Genomic DNA, 19,346 nt, shown 5'->3' on the forward strand with positions numbered 1-19,346 from the left:
GAGCTAAATGGTAAACAGCACACCGGTAAGGTAAGACAACACGTTTACATGTTGTTTTCTATATGTTCTCTGACATTTATCCTAACGATATGAGGCAGTCTTTGTGGAAAAAAAGCTTGTTTAGTGGACTAACTTTGCACTTGAAGTATGCCCGTTCATTTACGTTTTAACAGGTCTGAAGCTACTATGCGCCCCGGCTGTATCTAGGCTAACGGCTAACATGCTAACTATTATTTTTATGTCACTAGTCACTTGAAACAAATTTAGGACGATAGGAGACAGGTTGAAATAAACCGAAATTTCCCTTTAAGGACGTAGCCTAGTGTGTGCAATTTTTTAGGATATCATATAAACCGTCATATGAGGATGCTTTGACAAACAACCTTATTGTAGCAGATATTAACGCTGTTTCGGCCGCTTAAGTTAGCCTACAAGCTATCAAGCTAACAAACAACATAAATAAATAAAAGATACTAGCTATATTTATACATTCTGAAACGTCTGTTAGTCGCCGATTTTGGCTCACAACAGACTCGTCTGAGTCTGGGTCTGAACATGTATGTCTGAATCTTTCTGATATGTGCTCTAACGCTAATGTTAGCCATAATAAGCCATGAGTGGATGCGTCTCACAGTGGAATTTAGGACCACCACTTTGGATTGACAACCCACATGTCTCTGCAACTTTTGTGTGGGACAACCCAAAATTGCACTGTGTAGAGGGGTCAAAACAAGTATGGTTTTGTAATCAAAGTCTGATATAGCTTATTCCTCAGTGCTGTTGAGCTCCAAAAACTATTAAAAAAGTATACAGGATAACCTATTCCTTCATTACGATTAAAGTAATGTACACATGACAGAACCAAATGTGTATTTTCACAGCATAAACTGGTTCCTCCCAAACTAGCCATTTATTCCTTTATTGTTTGCTAAAAACTTAAGTGCCCAGCTGTTATAGGACAATATTCAACTTTTTTTTTTTTAAAGAAGAGACTATAGACATTGTTTGTTTTTTGTCTTTGTTTTTTTTAATATAATTACATCTTCACAAGGAACCGATGGCCTTGGAGCTGAATAACACAAACATGGTAGGGAAGATGTTAAGAATTTAGAAACGAACAAGTGCATGGTTTTGTTTTGTTTTTCATGAGGTTTGTTGACAATAAGAATTTTTTTTTTTTTTAAATACCAGCCTTATCCTTAAAAATGCTCCTTCATGCAGCCCCAAATAATACAATTGTCCTTGTACAGATGAGAAAGTTAACAATATTTGTTGTGATGTTTTGCCGTGTTCCCTCATGGCCACCACATGCATCCAGCTTGTGTAAAATAATATTTGCTCTTTACACTGGGAGTTATACTCATATCTTGCTTGAGCTTATGTAATTACAGAATAATTAGGATTGTTTTGCCAATTAACTCGACTATGTTTGTTTTGTGTGTCCTGTGTATAGCTGGTAGCTGTTTGTAGGGGGTTGGGGGGCTGGTTGGTTGGGTAGTGCCTGAAGGACAGCCAAAAGCATTATTTGTGCAGAGTACATCTGCCATGTCTGTTGTTGGTGTTTGAAGAGATGCAAAAATCAGTGGCCTGGAGACGATGTGATTGTGCAAAGCATTATAAATGTTTCAAACATCCTAGAGCCAAAAGCTGAGTGATGAAATAACACTGCATCTCTTACTTAGCCTTATTTTTTCAACTTTCATATTCCCTTGTAGAGTATATCAGGAGATCTGATGATTCGTAACATCCAGCTGAATCATGGAGGGAAATATGTCTGCGTTATTGACACTGACGTGGAGAGTCTGTCTACCTCTGCCATCTTGGTTGTCAAAGGTAAGAGAGCCAGTTGATTTCAAGAGCTTGCTTACATTTGCTAGTGCATGAGTACCCCAGTATATTTACATTTAAGTAATGTGGCATTAAAGCATCAGCATTCAAAGAGAAACAAGTATGACAAAAAAAAATCCTTGAAGCTTCCTGTAAATACACAACGCAGCAATGCAAAGATGGATTCTGCCTCAGTCAGAGTTGTGTCAGCTTCTGTTTACATTATATATGTGTTACTGAAATTTAAAAAATGGCACACATAGACACTCACGCTGGCATGTGTGACTGGCTTTGTTGATATGTACTGTGTGTATCTGGCTCACTGTGCGGGCTTATCTCCAGTGATTTACATTGGTATTCATGCCCTTAACAAACTGTAATAGAGGTCCCAGGTGCTTTGAGAAGGCAATGTTTATCACAGAAAATGACTATAATTGGCTCATTTACACATCGGCAAAATATCATGGAAAGCATTTAAATAATTGAGCAGCAGAGCAAACAACACCAACATGGTAAAGCCAGAGCGTGTAACAGTCATACACACTCGCCTCTCTTTTCCTCTCTCTGTATTTACTCTACTTTTATTCTTCTCACTAGTGTCTACTCCCATCTAGCCCCTCTTTTCTTTCCTCATAAATGATCCCATCCACTGTCTCTTTCCACAGCTGGTAATGCCATGTTCAGTGATCACTTCGCAGCCCTGCACATCAAACATGCGGTGAATGAAAAGTCCCTTAATGCACACACCAAGGTTGTAGCCCTTAATTGGAGGGAGCACAATGGCCTTGATATGAAACACGGTGCACAAGTCTTAATGACTTTGATGAGGGGAGGCCTCTTAGAATGGGTGATCACCTCAGGTTCACCCTCCTCATTGTCTGATTGATTTAGGTCCACCAGGTCCTCCGGACAAGGTAGCAGTGGAGGAGATCACAGACAGCACGGCCCAGCTTTCCTGGACACCTGGAAGGGACAACGGCAGCCCCATCACTGGCTACATCATCCAGGCCCGGACGCCCTTTACTGTGGGCTGGCAGGCTGTTGACACAGGTACCATCAAACACTCCTCCTGCCCCTTGTAAAATTTTCCAGATTCTTTATGTGGGTTTTAATGTATTTATCATCCAATTCAAGTCCAGTTGTGTAACAATCTGATTTTCTAAAGAACTCATTTCTATTTTGCAGTGCCAGAGGTGGTCAACGGTAACATGCTGACAGCAACGGTGGTGGGTCTGAACGCCTGGGTGGAGTACGAGTTTAGGGTGGTTGCCCGCAACACTGTAGGCCTGGGAGAGCCTAGCCCGGCCTCGGCCAAGACCAGGACAGAGGATGCCAGTATGTGAAACGAAACACTTCACTGCACATACACATCAATGTATCCTCATACAACAATGTGATATCTTACGAATTACTGTCCCACGAATAAAGGCCCGTACTGGTTAGGTTAGATTTAGGGAAAGAATCATGGTTGGGTGTCATCAGTTTCATACCTAACATAAAGTCACATAAATTAGGTTTACAGAAGTAAAATTACGTCGGTTAGGTTCAGGAAAAGAAACATGTTTAGGCATTGTCACGTTACGTACTTAACATAATTCTACGTAGATTAGATTTATGAAAGGAACCATGGTTGGGTGTCGTCACTTTACATACTTTTTTTTAGATTTATTTATTAGATCCCCATTAGCTGCTGGAACTTAACAGCAGCTACTCTTCCTGGGGTCTCACCAAGTTCATCAACTTTAAAGTTATGTAACTTAGGTTTAGGCGAGGGAAGTTACGACGGTTAGATTTAGGACGATATGTTATGCAGGTTAGTTTTCAAAAAGAAACATGATTTGGCGTTTTCACGTTACGTACCCTAACATCAAGTTACGTGGATTAGGTTTAGGAAGACAGTCATGGTTATGTAGTACCTTAAAATAACTGAATGTTCACTTGGTTTTACATGGGATACAAAGACGGGTCTCCGGGGGAAAAGTCCAGTGTTGTTTGACTAATATACAGCCCCAACCTGCCTCCTTACGTGGACTTTCGCTCCTTATACCAATTCCTTCTTTATCCGTGTCAGCACATTAGTCACGTAATGGCAACCTTCACAATTACATGGGGAAGATAAGAATAACTGGCTTATGAATACTGGGGTTTTCGCAAATTCTGGTGCATTACCTTTTGTGGGTATACATACAAACAGTGCGACTTTCACACATACACAGAATATTGATCACTTTGCAGTGATTTACTTAAAAGAGAGGAAGTAAATAGAAATAAATCAAATTATAATTTAACCACAGTACTGCTGTGGATTAGTTATAAAAAGCTCTAACTGTCTGGAGGAAGAGCAACAATTCCTTTACACTGAATGTTTCATCATCTGCTAACAAATTAAAGTGTCCTGACAGCTGTGATGAAGCTCAGTACTTATTGAGTATCCTGAGGATGGCCGCTATCTTACAAACGATTTTACTAGCTACATTTGGAATCTGAGTGTAACGGCTTGCTGACAAATTAAAGTGTAAAGCCTGACATTGAGACATTGTCCTTTGTGCAGAGGTCAGAGTATACTCTAGATATATATAATACAATATTGTATAGCTCTGTTTTTCAACAAGGAGCGGCTTTGTTGCTTCCTTTTTTTTTTGGCGTCACATTTGTTAGGCTAAATGGTAAATGGGCTGCACCTATATAGCACTTCTGTCTTAACAGATAAAGAGCTTTACAAATGGCCAGTAATTCAGCCTTTCACACACACACAGATATACAGAGCTGCCATTCAAGGCTATGGCCTGCCTATTGGGAGCAACTTGGGGTTGTTGTTTTGCCCAAGGACACTTTGACATGTGGACAGGAAGAGCGATGGATCGATCCAACGATCCTGTGTTTAGTGGACAGCCTGAGACTTAGTCTGAGAGTACGAGACAGTTTTTGAAAACATGAGTGTTAGCAGCCCTGGAGTTAATCTCAATATATTCATTTTTTCCCCAAGAAACAGGAGCAAAATTTGGCTAGAATTCAGAGGGAGTACTGGGGTCCTCGTTCCCAACATTGAATCCTAATAGACAAGCATACAGTGGCTTTAGATATAAATGCTGCATCAACCATTTGCTGATATGACACATTAAATGTGATGCTCCACTTACTATAGGATACCATAAGGGTGTGCACGAGTGCTCCTCCACCTACACTATCTGCTTTGCCATCACACTGCAGTGCACTAACAGCTGAATGGGAATAGGAATGAAGTGGGTTGAGTTGAGTGTCATTTGCAAAATGCTACAGATCTTGACTTGGTGTTTATGCACGGTGACATTTGGGCAATATCGGTATTTCACTATTCACTGAAATGTTTGTGTTTGCACAGAGTGGGGGATTTGTGGGCTGTAAAATAGAAGCTGCAGCAGGCGGCCTTGTCATAAGGCTACAAGTATGGTTGAGGCTTGTCGTTGAGCTTTGTAAACTGTGTTCTAATTGCTCCCCTCTGGGCTTTACCTCTCAGTTCCTGATACAGCTCCCACTGATGTCGGAGGTGGAGGCGGCACAAAGTCTGAATTAGTGATAACATGGGAGGTAAGTCATCTGTCACATTTTACTGTTCTCTCCATCGCCGAGTAATGGTTTTGCTTAATTGTGCAGAATTGAACGGAGCAATTTTATGGCCCACATTAGAGCGAGACACCTCTCCTCTGGGCTCAGCCTTCGAGTGCCATTTCTCCCTCCAAAGAAAGGGACAGAGAGCGCTTGCTCTGAAGAGTTTTGCACTTTAGCCACAATTACATAGCCATGCAGGAGGAAAAAAAGATAAGGCAAAAGGTGATTGCAGAGTGTTCTGGGTGGTAAAGGCAAAGAAAGGGGCTGTGCCTAATCACAGAAGTCCTTGTCGAAGTACAGCGCAAAGACGGGCCTGTCTGTTTCTTTGTCTGTATGCCTTTTAATATCACTATAGTTTTGTGTTTTGCTCCCAGCCTGTTCCTGAAGAACTGCAGAACGGAGAGGGCTTTGGCTACATCATCGCCTTCAGGCCTGTGGGCACGGTCACATGGACACGGGCGGTCATCTCCACACCTGGTGTAGCTCGATACGTCTTTCGAAATGACACCATCCCACCCTTCTCGCCTTTTGACATAAAAGTGGGGGCATACAACAACCGAGGGGAGGGGCCCTTCAGCTCCATTGCCACCGTGTACTCGGCAGAGGAAGGTACGTACTGACTTCACAGCCCGGCAGCAGAGAGTGATGCTTAAATAAGCTATAATCTCCCTCCTTACAACTATGACCTTGAATAGTCATGATGAAATGAGTTTTTTTTCCAGTGCTGTTATTTCCCTCCCCTCTCAAGCTGGGAATGTCAACTTGATATTAGTTATCGTGCTGGTAGATTACAGGAAATCCTAGCAGACACTTACCACACCGCGCTGTCAGGGAGGTATTCTGTTAATTGAATTTGCTGGGCAGATAGTCTTCCCTTATGTCAGTCACAGATCCCATTAAAAGACAGCGGGGGAAATAGCTTTTCAGTGAAACTACAGGTCTATTCTGTGCCTTTCGTCTTATTGCTATTAGTGTGTGTGATGGTGTTGGATGAGTCTCTGGGATTCTCACCCGCGCTCTATTTTCTGCAGTCCCTAGTGTGGCTCCTAAGAGGGTTAGGACTAGAAGTGTGTCTGCAGTGCAAATTGAAGTGATCTGGGAAGCTCTCCCTGCCATCCCTGAAAGAGTGCTTGGATATGAGGTATGTTATGAATCACTGCAAAATCTTTCTTTTTTTTTTTTTGTTCTTTCTCAAATAACATGATAATTGAGCTCCTCCTTATGGCTTGTTTATGAGATCATAATCATCCTTTCACGGCTCTTAAAATAGGTTTTCTCCCATTTTTTTACTTGTAATATTCTACTTATCTTCTCATGTACCTCTGCAAGGATTCTGTTATGCCTATGTGTCAGTAACAGCTGTGGCTGGAGGCATTATGTTTAGGATTGTCCGTCTGTCCATCCAAGGGTGCAGGTTTCATTTAAAGCCACAGTGTGTAGAAATCATATATTGCATTCAAACGGATAGCGCACTATAGCGCCTCACTGTTTCAAACGCGTATTGCAACAACGGTAGCCGCTGTGTACCAAAAAGCTATGATAACATTGATGAAATGATGTCATCCGATACTTCTTGGAGTATTCATTCAGTCTCCTACACAGACACACTCGACGCGAGTTGACAAACCCCCTCCTCACCATGCTGGCTGTGTTTACAACATAGGACTGTTGGGACGGGTGCAAATCGAAACAAACCAATCACATCTTGTCTTTAGACAACTGACAAGTGGCTCAACCTCACACACCTCATCCCTCGCATCACTGCACCACTGACAGTGGCTAGCGGCGCGGGCCTGTGATTGCATTACCTTTCTCCTTCAGCAGCTCTCTCCACCTGGGAAAGGCTACCCCGATGTTGACCCTCGTTTTTTGAATTCGCTGGTTACGTTGTCTTTTTGATTCCCTTTTGCGCTTTCTTGGCGACGAGGATTCCGTCTCCCGTGATGCTGCACATGCATGATCCTGCATTAAACAACTTACCCGCCCAATGTACAAACAAATCCGAAATTCTCCTTTTACGAGAATAAGTCCGATTATTGGTGGAGGTAATAATACACCAATGATGACATATTTATGAATGCAGACATCAATTTTTGCCAATAAACAACTGAAAATGTTACACAATGTCCCTTTAAGGTTTCAATTAACAATGGAAATGTTTTTAATTACATTATAATAAAGGTCCTTTGCTACTTCTATGTTTTTATTATAGGGTGGGGACAAATGCATGTTCTAAATATTTAAGGGTCACCCTGCAAATCTACGCCTGTGCATCCATCTTTCTGTCTGTCCCATTCTCATGAACACGATATCTCAGTAACACCTGTAGGGGGAATGTCCTCAAATGTGGCACAAGCGTCCACTTGGACTCAGCAATGAAGTGATCAGATTTTGGTGACCATGCGTCAAGGTCACTGTGACCTCAAATACGTCTCATTCTCCTGAATGTGATATCTCAACAGGAACTTGAGGAAGTTTCCCCAAATTTGGCACAAACGTCCACTTGGACATAAGGATGAACTGATCAGATTTTGGTGGTCAAAGGCCAAGGTCACTGTAACCTCACAAAACATGCTTTGGGCCATAACTCAAGAATTCAAATGCTAATGAAGAAATTTAATACAAATTTAATACAAACTTTTCTGGGCATTAATGAATAGCTCAGGAACAGAATGGAAGATATTTTGTTGGATAGTGAATTGGTGATATTAATCTTGGGTGTCCAATTTGGAGCTGTGGTGATTGTACAGATCTTCTGTGCTGCTGGGTTGAAAAAGTCTGTGACGCATCTATGTTTCGCCAAAAAAATACACTTAATGCATTTTTATTAAATTCTGTCAAAGTCTTTACTACATTTGGGCTATTAGAGGCTGACATGGACTAGAGGCTGACACTTTTTGGGGAATTCTGTGGGTCGTGGGATTCCTGTGGGATTACTGCGTAAAATCCAATATAAACACAAGTTTTGTGATGCCAATAAAGCCTGTTTAAACAGAACTGAAGTAAACCCAGCTGTATCAAAAGGCAGTGCCCCTGTGTAACACAACAGAGTGTTCAAAGCATCACCGTTTCTGTTTTAATAAATGTTTTGCTACATTCTGTTGGGGTTGAATGCAACCAAGGTCAACAAGAGCATGTGGGACAGGGATCATAACAACATTAATGAGCTAACAATATTAAGTCAGAAGGTATTAGTTCATTTCCACAGAGCAAAGGAAATATATGCCTGTAAGTATGAACACACGTGTCGTTTTATGCTAGTAAATAAAATGTAACGTTTGTTAAGATTATATTAATGCGATCGAGACGCTAATTTCCATTATAACATTAATGGTAACTCCCATCATGTGTTGGCATTAAGCCACTGGACTAAGCGCTAGTTATCTGCCCCATGGTGATAGCAGTTAGAATACGAGATCAGACGACGCGATACGATACGATATGGTACGATATGATACGATGCGATGCAGTGCGATACAATACGATATACTTTCTTGTCCCTGTAGAGAAATTCATCTTGGATTCAGGAGCTGCACAAGTATTGCTACCTTACAATAACAGTTCAGAGGAAATGAAGCATACACCAATAAGGCTCAGTGGGTTTTCACTTACAAAGCATTTGTCTGGGTGCTTGGTGCAAACAATATTTGAAGATTTGAGGAACATAACATGAAAAATATGAAAAAAATGGAAAATTTAACATAACAAATATGTGCAATAATATGCATATATAGTTTCAGCTGTTTTGTTAGGAGCTAAGCTATAGTGGATAGTAAATAGTAATATAACCTGAATGCTTATTTCTTTATTATTTAAAAACACAACACAGGAAGGGAATGGGACGAAACAGGAGTCATTCATCCAAGATTGGGACAGGACAGGATTTTTTTATACTCTGTCATGAGATGGGTACAAAGTTTTGGGACAGGAGTGAAAATACAATCCTATGTCCCCCTTTAGTCTAGACAGACATGGATGTAATCTACAACTTGAGTGGTTGGCTGACACACACAACCACAAGGCAGTAGTTCTAGTTTTGGCTTATACTATTCTTTTTTATTTTCTCATGTGCCTCTGCAAGGATTTTGTTTTCAGTGTAATAATATCATGAAATGACCCCAACACTTTGGTGCAACAACAGCAAACCCACAAGGGGAAAATAAATTCCCTCATCCTTTCAAGAATGCAAACAGGGCTTTGCTGTTTTTTTGTTTTTTTTCCCTCCGGTGCTCTTTCAATATCTGTCACCTCTGGCCCTCAGCACAAAGCTCTCCAGTTGCCATGGCGGTGGCTACATTGTCCTTTTAGAACAGAGCTCATTTCTCCAAACGCAGCCGTGAAGTGGATTTAAGCTGCTGAATCTCAATGGGCCACCAACAGTATGGATCCCGAGCTGTGGCCTGCAAATATATGGCGCTAATCTTTAATTAGATGTTGTTAAGATTGCAAATGCAATCCAGTTTCAATTTCATGTGATCATCATTATAAATGTTTAAAAGATTACATTACTGTAAACTGAATCCTGGTGCATATCAAACACAACCTTAATTGATATCAAATTTGAAATATAATAATTTAACACTATGGAATAGCAGGAGTATCCCCGAGGGTAGACTCCACATTTAAGTTTAATCATTTATCGACTTAACTCTTATGTCACTTAATACCAGACACATGAATATTGAAGATGACCCAAAGCAAGCAGCAAATTAGTCCATTTGCTTTATCAAATATCGCTTCACCTGCACCCTTAATTGGAGGCTACTAGCCTGAAGGAAAGCCAACTCTGCATCTTGTTCAGCAGAGCACAGAATCCCGCTTTGCTGGAGAAAGTGGTGATTTGTTACTGCATATAAAGCATTTTGGAATATTTATCTAGATTTATCTATAACCTCTTCACTTTTAATATCCAGTTTCGCAGAAAAAAAGTTAGAGCCGAGGCTGTTTTTATGAACAAAACTGGCAATAATCATGAATTTTCCTTCCTGGGTCAGTTATCATATGACCCACCAACGCCCTGTTTATATGGCCAGGGTGGTTGAGAGGATGTGCATCAGTAATTGAGGCTCCACAAGTAAAAAATGTATTACTCATCATTGCTCCCTCCCTTCCTTTCTTGTAAACAGACACCATTTCAGATTTCATGATGGAATATGAATTTCAATAATGCAGTTAAAAGCACCACTGCAATCTGGCCGTTTGTGCCCATTATTGTGACTTTTCTTTCACCCAACAGGTCGTGTACTGGGAAGACGACACCAAGCCTGACACTGTTGGCAAAGTGCGCATATCTGGAAACTTCACGCTGGTTAACATCACAGGGCTAAAAGCAAACACAGTCTACTATCTCTCTGTGGCCGCTTTCAATACAGCTGGCCCCGGGCCACAGTCGGCACCCATCAACGCCACCACAAAGAAACCACGTGAGTCCGTCCCTGAGGGGCATTGAAATCATTTCCAAATGGTCCTCGTTCATGAACCTTGTCAGCCCCTCTCTGATGACGTTGTACTGCCCTCAACATGACAGGCGTAGCATTTCTGCAGCTTTGTTGGTTGTGCTCATAAAATTCAATGTGACAAGGGAACTTTCCATTTACCTTGGGAAAAAAAAACTGTAATCACTGGGTTGAGTGGAACGTAAAGGCACTGACAATTTAGGTATTTAAAATGGACAAGTGATGTTAAAGCTAATCCAGAAGACTGCTGTGTAAGCTAGATTCTTGAAATTTAGGGATGGAAGTTTGCAGACATCCTGTTATATGCTTCCTGACACCAGGATTCTGATCTCTTTTTCATTTCCTGTGGCAAAGATTTACTACCAGTGGCCATACAGTACTTGATGCTACAATTTTATTTGAAAAATTAGTGAGTAGTGGCCCTGAAAGCTCTATGCCAGGAATACTCAACTTGCTTTTCCAGGGGCCACCTAATAAACAAAAATATTTATCAGTGTATCTAATAAAAGAATCGCCTATTTTCAACCTTTAAACATTTGCCGTCCTCACTCATGTTTGCAAGAGGCATATCTGGTCAGAGTAGACCCGCACAGGTCATGTGTACTCATTTGGGGCTTAACCTCTGGCCTCTGTCAGGGGGGTCTGGGGGATCTTCCCTGCCACTTTTTGCATTTTGGCTTTTTTTTTTTGCATTTTTACAATCAAAGTACAAAAAAAACAATGCCATTGTCAATCAGTTTATTTTTACCGCAAAACAGAAAATGGTCAGGGGGCACCCTATTGCAACAGTACTTGACGATACAGTGGAAATAATATGCCGGCCCTGAAAGCGTTATGCCAGGGTTACCAGGAGACCAGGAGCCAGTTAATAGACATCATAGACATAATTTTTTCCATGTGTACTCAGGGGCGTTTGTGGGATTTGAGGACATTTGGGGCTTAACCTGGGCCTCTGTCAGGGGGTCTGACAGATCCTCCACTGCCTTTTTTTTTTTAAGAAGCTCTTTTTCTCTGTTTTACATTCAAAGCACAAAAAAAATCTCATAAATAATCAGTTTGTTTTTATTCTGAATTCAAAAATAGTCAGCGGCTCACCCAGCAACCAAGCGATTTTGCCCACAGGCCTCAAGTTGAATATGACTGCTCTACGTACTGCAAAGTGAGAAAACTGCAAAAACAGTATTTGACAATACAGTTTTATTTATTTGAGAAAATAGTGAGAATTCTGTGGCGGCCCTGAAAGCCTTATGCCAGGGATACTGAACTTGCTTTGCTCAGGGGTCACTTTTACAAAATAACAGGAGGCCAAGGCCAATTAATAGACATCATAGACATCATTTTTATGAATATATATAATAAATGAATTGCCTCTTTTCAATCTTTTGACATTGCTGTCGTCACTCATCTTTGCAAGAGACAAATCCAGTCGTAGCAGCCCTACACAGGTCGTGCGTGCAGGAACCTTTCTAGGATATAAGGACATTTGCAGCTTAGCTTAACCTATGACAGGGGGGGATCTTTCCTTTGCACTTTTTTTGATACATGAGCTTTTTTATGTACTCTGGCACCTTATTTACATTCAAAGCACAAAAAAAGAAATCCCAAGGTGAACAAATGTATTTTCATTGTGAATTACAAAATGGTCGACGAGCCACCCTATTGTGAGCCAAATTTGGCCCATGGGCCTTAAGTTGAGTGTCCATGCTCTATGCACTGCATGCAAAAAAACTGCAAACATACACAACGTCCAATTACATCAAAACACAGCAAAAACAGAAAACACAACCAAATAACAAAACACACTGTGTTTTCTGTTTTTGCTGCATTGCTGTGTTTGGTTTTGTTTCTAACTGAGCCACGCCTGTTTGTGAATGCTGTGCGTATGATGTTAGATTGGTGAAGGTGTTTTCTTTTTTCCATGTTGCAATATGTTGAGTTCTCAGGGCCACCGTAGAATTCGCTCTGTCTTAATTAGTGATGGTGGTCTGCTGCAGCCTCAATTTATTGCTCAGTCTCATGGAGTTTTTTATATCAAATCTTTCCAAGTGGAACAACTGTATAGAGCAGGAATCTGCAAATTGTTCTATATGCAGGCACTGATTTAGAAAAATAACCACAGGAGATAATTGTGCAGCGTGTCTTGTAGTATATCCTTACCTCTGTTTCTTTTTCCAGCTCCAGATCGGGCTCCGCTCAACATACAATGGACCATGATTGGCTCCACACTCACACTGCACTGGGATCCTGTAGTAGCTATGGAGACAGAGTCAAAGGTTACTGGATATTTGGTAGGTCCCAGTTCACTGCAAACCTCTGATTTATCTCCACAATCAGGGATGACGGGTTTTGCATTAGCTCATTTTTCCTCGTCACCCTCCCCTGCCGCAGGTGCTGCTGAAGAGACATCGCTATAACGACATCAACACTATCTTGACCAACAAAACCACTGTGGAGCTCAGCCTCTCCGCCAATGACAACTATCTTATTCAGATCAAGGCCATGAGTGAAGGTGGTGAAGGTGTGGGCAGTGAACCCATCCACATCCATAAATTAAGTGAGTCTACCATTGTTTTCTTTCCTCTTTCACATCATCTCCTTTTTGACCACTGATAAAACTTAAGTGAGGATTCAATAATTCAGAGAGAACATTTAATTTGGCCTTGCCGCATCCCTTTCCAACCATGTGTAATAGACTTATTTCGAGTGCGAGAAAAGCGACCTTTTTAGAAATGCGTGCATGGTGTCATCCATCTCTGCCATTGGGTTATTATTCCTTGTTGACTGGCTGCACAGCACTGCAGCATATAAAGCAGTTCAGTGCTCCCATCCTGCTGCTGTGCAAAATTGTGAGGCGGCTCACTTTGCCGCTCTCCTCTTTGATGTGATACGAACTTTATCTTCCCAGGATACTTAAATAGCCTCTCCTGTTGAAAGCCAGTAATAATGTAGATATGGAAAAAATTCAGAGTTGGCTTTTGATTTATGATGACTTGTCAGAAATTTAGGGGATAGCACAGCGGAGTGCAGGGTTTGTTCTTTGGATCTGAGGGGGATTTCTGGTTCCTCACGAGCTGCTCTGCTGATTTTGGTTGCAGGCATGGGGGCGCGGGGCTCGGGAGCGATCCGCCTCAGTCCATTGTACCTCTCTGCAGTCCTCATCAGCGCGCTGCTCTGCTCCGCCTGGTGATGTCTAATCGGAGCCCACGGAGCACCCTCCCTCCCCCTCCATCCCTTCAGTCAGCCTGGTCACTGGACTGGCACAAGGCCCAGGCTTCAGTGGCAGGACTGGGAAAGACTGGAAAGGACTGGACTCCGCCAAACTCTTAAAGGGACCACGCCACTTTCTTTTGAATGGCCATCAGATAGAGAGACGTGATAATTTGCGTGCATGATATCTTTCAATATTTTTTCCAGCGTCATAAGTGCCACCATGCTCTAGGTTTCATTTTAGAGGTTATGATGTCTACATGACTTATCTTCTTAGTATCTTTGGAGATACTAATGCCTTAAAATCCATTTTACACATACAGTCCATACCAAAGTAGGTGACAGAGGCTGCTTGCTTTATGGTTTCTTTAACCCTTTATACATTCTTTTTGCAAAAAAAAAAATGCATTCACAAGAATTTATCTTCTCCAGGTCAACCTCTCACAAATGATTAACCTAAATCCATTGGTTTCATTCATATTTTATCATCTTAAAAATCTTAAACTAGTTCTGCTGACAGAACATTAGTTAATATCTCTGTCACGTTTATAGCAGCTTTTGCCAAAATAAATGTCCATTGCAGACTTAAAGGAACATAATGTAAGATTTTTGGGGATTTAGTGGCATTTAGTGATGTGGAGCTAAAACTCCTCCTGGTTAGAATTCTTTTAGTGTTCATTGTTCAGAAGGTTTTTACCAGGAGCCAAATGATCCTCAGAGGTCTCTTACAGTAGATCAAGTGAATAACAATGGTAAAAACACTGAATGAAGCAGTTTCACATCGGAAATCAGTTTCTCATGCACTGGCATGTCGCAGACGGGCCCCTCGCCCAGCACCTACCATTGTGTGCTTACTTATTTTCTCTGATAACTTCATGTTTGCTCACCTTATATCTGATTCAGATGTGTAGGAGGTTATTACCAGGAGCCAAATTGTCCGCAAGGGTCTCCTCCTCTCCAAATCAAACAAACCCGGTGATTTAAACCGGTAAAAACACTCAATAAACCACTTTACAATTAAAAAATACAGTATTTTTCTGATGCTGCCTGTCGCAGTGGGGCTGCACACTATGGAGTCTGACAAGAAAATGAAAATGGTTTTATCTAAACCCAGTGTTTGGTTTGTCCATTCTGGGCTACTGTAGAAACATGGCAGAACATGGACATATCCGTAGACAAAGACCTTCTCCCTGTGCAGATATAAACAGCTCATTCTAAGGTAACCAAAACACAATGACTCTTATTTTCAGGTGATTATACACTGAAGAAAACATACTTACTATTATATTCAATTTCTGCCAATATATCCCCCTAAATCCTACATACTGGACCTTTAAATATTCTTCCAGGCTCTGACAGATATATAAAAGATGCATAGTAAATTGATAAACTGTGCCTCAAACCCACTTATCTCTACATACTGAAATAATATTAGGTCTGTTGGACAGCCATAGTCTCCTGAGCTTAAGGCCCTCTCTACAATACTCTGATAGATCTTGGCATTTTGCCATCTCGTGCTCCTCTAAATAATAAATGCCCATCACACTCTGCATTCTCAGTCTAGCTAAAAACCCAGGATTGCAGAAAATAGAGGCGTGTGGTATCACTATGTCAAGCAGATCCCATGTGTACCTCTCCGTTTAGAGGACCTGTGTTCTAGATACGTATATCATATCACAGAATATGTACCATCTACACCCCAGATGACCAGCCGCCCTAGTGCACAATGGACTACAGGATAACAGTGCCTTCACTAGAGCTCACTCAGATTTCTTTTCTTTCCTTTTCAGATAGCTTAGGGGAAAGATTCATGTTGCAGAAGAGGCGTTGTTTGCTTTTCTTTCCGAGGAAGTTAGGAAGGACAGGAAACTCAGAATGTAGAGGGAGCCCATTATTGAAAAGGGTATGTTGATTAAATTTTCATTGAGACAAGTCACCTGAGAGGTTACCTTAGACAAAAAGGGTTGGAAGCTTTAGGAAAGCTGCGATGGATTGAGATATATGGCGGAAATTTTGGTCCCAGTATTTATGGTCTGTGGTATAATAAATGTATGACTCCATCCGAAGCATAATTTATGGGCTATTAAGGCATCAGAATAATTGATGCCAATACCGCAGTGAAAGAGCCCTGACTGGAAATGGAGCGAAAGGCATGGCTGTCATTTTCCCCCCGCCCCATCACCATCTATTGGACATATACCAGACTGAACAGTAACAAAAGAACATTGCTACTCTGCTGAGGCAGCTACTTTTCACGCCCTTTTATCATGTGGATGAGTCTGTCAGAAGCCACCCAAGAAAGAGCCGAGGTGCGATTACTGGGGTCCTTACAATGTTCATGTGGATGTGGAAGGATACAGTCAACTGAACTGCTACACATTACTGTGCCTTTGCCGAACATGGGGCTGTGTACGGTCATTAGCTCGGAGGCTGTCGTCGCTGTCTGTATTTTGCACTCTCTTCCCCCCACTTCCCCAAAGTCGAATGAAAGCACAAGGAATTGATGCAAGGTGACTGGATGTCCTCACTTAGCCATCTGAACAGGTGTGCAGACCCCAGAGGCCTCGTAAAAAGTCCAAACAGCCGACATAATCAGGCTGTCCTATCTGCTCCTTGACTGGTTTCATAAAGCTCTGTGCTCTTTGATTAGACTGCTGCAGACCAGTCAATGGGATATTGATTTTCCTGCCCCATTATTACAGCTGTCACAATTCAGCTGCTTGATTGACTGATGGCTGCGTTCTTAATGCACTCGTTCTGTTGTGTTACAGTCAATGAGGTTTCAGAAACTCCCTATCAGACAATTTCAAAGGCATTCTTTTTTTTCTGTTGTGTTTTGGTTTGCTTTTACTAGAAATTTCACTGTATTTGCTCAATTTTTCACAGATTTTACAAGTATTTTGTAGTGTAGTGTTAGATTGTGCTTTTGAATCGGAGCAGTGACCTGAAATCGATTGGCTGGTTGATTTTTTTTTTGAGTTGCGTGTCCAAGTACTACTGTATCTTTTTAAGAGCCCAGTCACACCAGCATTTAAAAATGGTAAAATTTCATGGAATAATCAGTTCATTTCAGTGGAAATGCTGCGATTTGCAGATGAATTTATGAGGCGAGGAAATGCTGCCTTCAAATTGGGTTGTATTTACTGTGATAAGGAGAAAAGTCAATATGAACGCCCTCCTCTTGTAGTTTATTCTTAAGGCTCCAGGTTCACAAGTTGTGACATTTTTGCCGAAGTTTTTAAAAATGGCGGAGGCCATGAAAGTTCATTTATCAGTAGTATTTTGTAATTTTAGTCATTAGGGTTTTTCGTCATGTCTGAGGAAAATGTTGATATTTCCAATGAAATTTCCAGCGTCCATGTTGCCGTTGCCTAGCAATGGTGCTTTCTTGACTTAACCACTTTAATACCAAGTATATCGTGCACATGGCTTTCTATAAGCTATATAGATCCATTTGAAGGCAGCATAAATGTGTGTAAATTTCCACTTTGGTAAACTTTTTTGTGCCGTTAACCATTAACAAACTGTCTTGACCAACAGGATAATACAAAATGGAGGAAGCTAACATAGCTTATTTGCTGTGTTGCTTTAACCACTTTCATTGAACCCCATTAAACAGTAGGTTATAGCCTGCTCCACAAAAGAAGCAAGGTTTTTAGAGAAGTTATGAGACAGGTTTTGATGGTTCAAATATGTCTATGGAATAGGCTAAACTGTGTGAACTTAAATGTCCTGTTATCTACCAAACTAATGAGCTTGCTAACTGGCATTGAGCAAGCTACTTAGGTTGGAGAATTTATTTCTTTTAAGGATAGAAAACAAAGAACAAAAAGACAGACTAGCACTAGCATGATCCCAGCTGTCTAATACATTTAGCCGTTAGCTCGACAGCTATAGTAGTTCACAACACACTAGCCCTGTGAGTGTTCACTATGTCACCAAGCTTCTAGCAATGCCCGTTTAACAAAGACGTGCATATGAATATCGCTGTGCCACTTTCTGGTGTGACCGGGCCTCAAAGCAGCTTGTGTGTGCAAATACTTGATCCAAGTGGTGTTAATATTTTTTGTTAATCCAAATAAGGTAACCTCATTGCAAAATGGCAGACTCATAGGTCATTAATTTACAGTGCTTCAATGTGTGGCAGTTTCTCAGAGCTTTCTTATTATTTACATAGTTGTAATTCAGCCTAATGTTTCTTACCTCTGCTCACAGAAGAAAACAAATCTATTGTTTCTGGCCTTGTGCTTTAATAAATACTACAAAGTACAATCTAAAGGAAGTGATCAGAGCCATCAGCTGAAATGGTTGAACTGCATTGATCATTCATAGAACAACAACATATCTATTTATATCCACAAGGTCTGTTTGGTTAGATTGGTTTCTGTGCTGTTGTCGCTAGAAAGGAGTGTACCTGGTGCAGTGTAAATAGCTTGCATATATTTTTTAAACATGGCCATCAAAGACAACCTTACTGCTTTTATATAGTGTGTTCCCCGACCTTAATACTGGTGTATTAATCAATGATCTCTGTGAGATGCTGACATGTAGAATGGCATTTTCATATTGAAAAGTAACTGTTTTGTCTTGTATACTAAAATTGTGCATGTTAATCATTGTTTGTGAATTTGTGTTGGATTTTTTTCTAAAACTATAACTTAATAAAAATGTTTATTCCAGCCAGTGGGCTGTTCTCCTGCGTCTGCCTCACACACCAACAGCTTTCTTCCAGACCCAAATCCCCAAGGCCCTCACAAGCCTTAAGTTCAGTTGATTTGTAGTTACTTAATTGCACATTTGTTAAGAGAATTTGCACCTTACAGTACAACATCAACTAATGCAGTTCTGCTTTATTAGTACATCTGAAACTACCTTTTTACTTGGGCCCCGCATCAAAACCTAATTTTGAGAGTTTTATTATTTTATGTTCATATACTTACATAGTGCATGTTCCTAATTTAAATTGTGCTTCATCAAAATGACCACAAATTGATAGAAACATAGAAAACCTGGGGCCAGAAAGTATTTTTCCAGTTAGGAGGGATGGTTAGTGTCTGGATCTCTGGGCAAATGATGAAGCTGATAAAGCAGTTTGCTGTGTGCACTGTACTTAATTCTGAATTTGTAGGCAACAGGGTACATAGTGTTTGGAACAGCAAGTCCTCCAACCCAGACAACAGCAAAGGTCGAATCATCCTACCTCTGAATACAACCCAGTTCCTTAACAGGCGCACCTACTGGTGGACAACAGACATATATGACTCTTGT

General features: G+C 41.0%; 1 protein-coding gene across 1 annotated transcript in view; it reads left to right on the forward strand.

The window, feature by feature from the left end:
• Positions 1 to 18,740, forward strand: part of cntn3b (contactin 3b) — a 75,755-nt gene extending 57,015 nt beyond the window's left edge. The window contains exons 14-23 of the mRNA XM_050039100.1: positions 1,716 to 1,833; positions 2,719 to 2,877; positions 3,013 to 3,162; positions 5,324 to 5,394; positions 5,790 to 6,024; positions 6,447 to 6,556; positions 10,652 to 10,838; positions 13,047 to 13,159; positions 13,260 to 13,425; positions 13,967 to 18,740. Of these exons, the coding sequence (XP_049895057.1) occupies positions 1,716 to 1,833; positions 2,719 to 2,877; positions 3,013 to 3,162; positions 5,324 to 5,394; positions 5,790 to 6,024; positions 6,447 to 6,556; positions 10,652 to 10,838; positions 13,047 to 13,159; positions 13,260 to 13,425; positions 13,967 to 14,058 (1,401 nt within the window). The 3' untranslated portion in view covers positions 14,059 to 18,740. The remainder of the gene's footprint in view (positions 1 to 1,715; positions 1,834 to 2,718; positions 2,878 to 3,012; positions 3,163 to 5,323; positions 5,395 to 5,789; positions 6,025 to 6,446; positions 6,557 to 10,651; positions 10,839 to 13,046; positions 13,160 to 13,259; positions 13,426 to 13,966) is intronic.
• The last annotated feature ends 606 nt before the right edge of the window (positions 18,741 to 19,346 follow it).

The sequence above is a fragment of the Epinephelus moara genome, chromosome 24 (genome assembly GCF_006386435.1).
Source record: "Epinephelus moara isolate mb chromosome 24, YSFRI_EMoa_1.0, whole genome shotgun sequence".
Classification (NCBI taxonomy): domain Eukaryota; kingdom Metazoa; phylum Chordata; class Actinopteri; order Perciformes; family Serranidae; genus Epinephelus; species Epinephelus moara.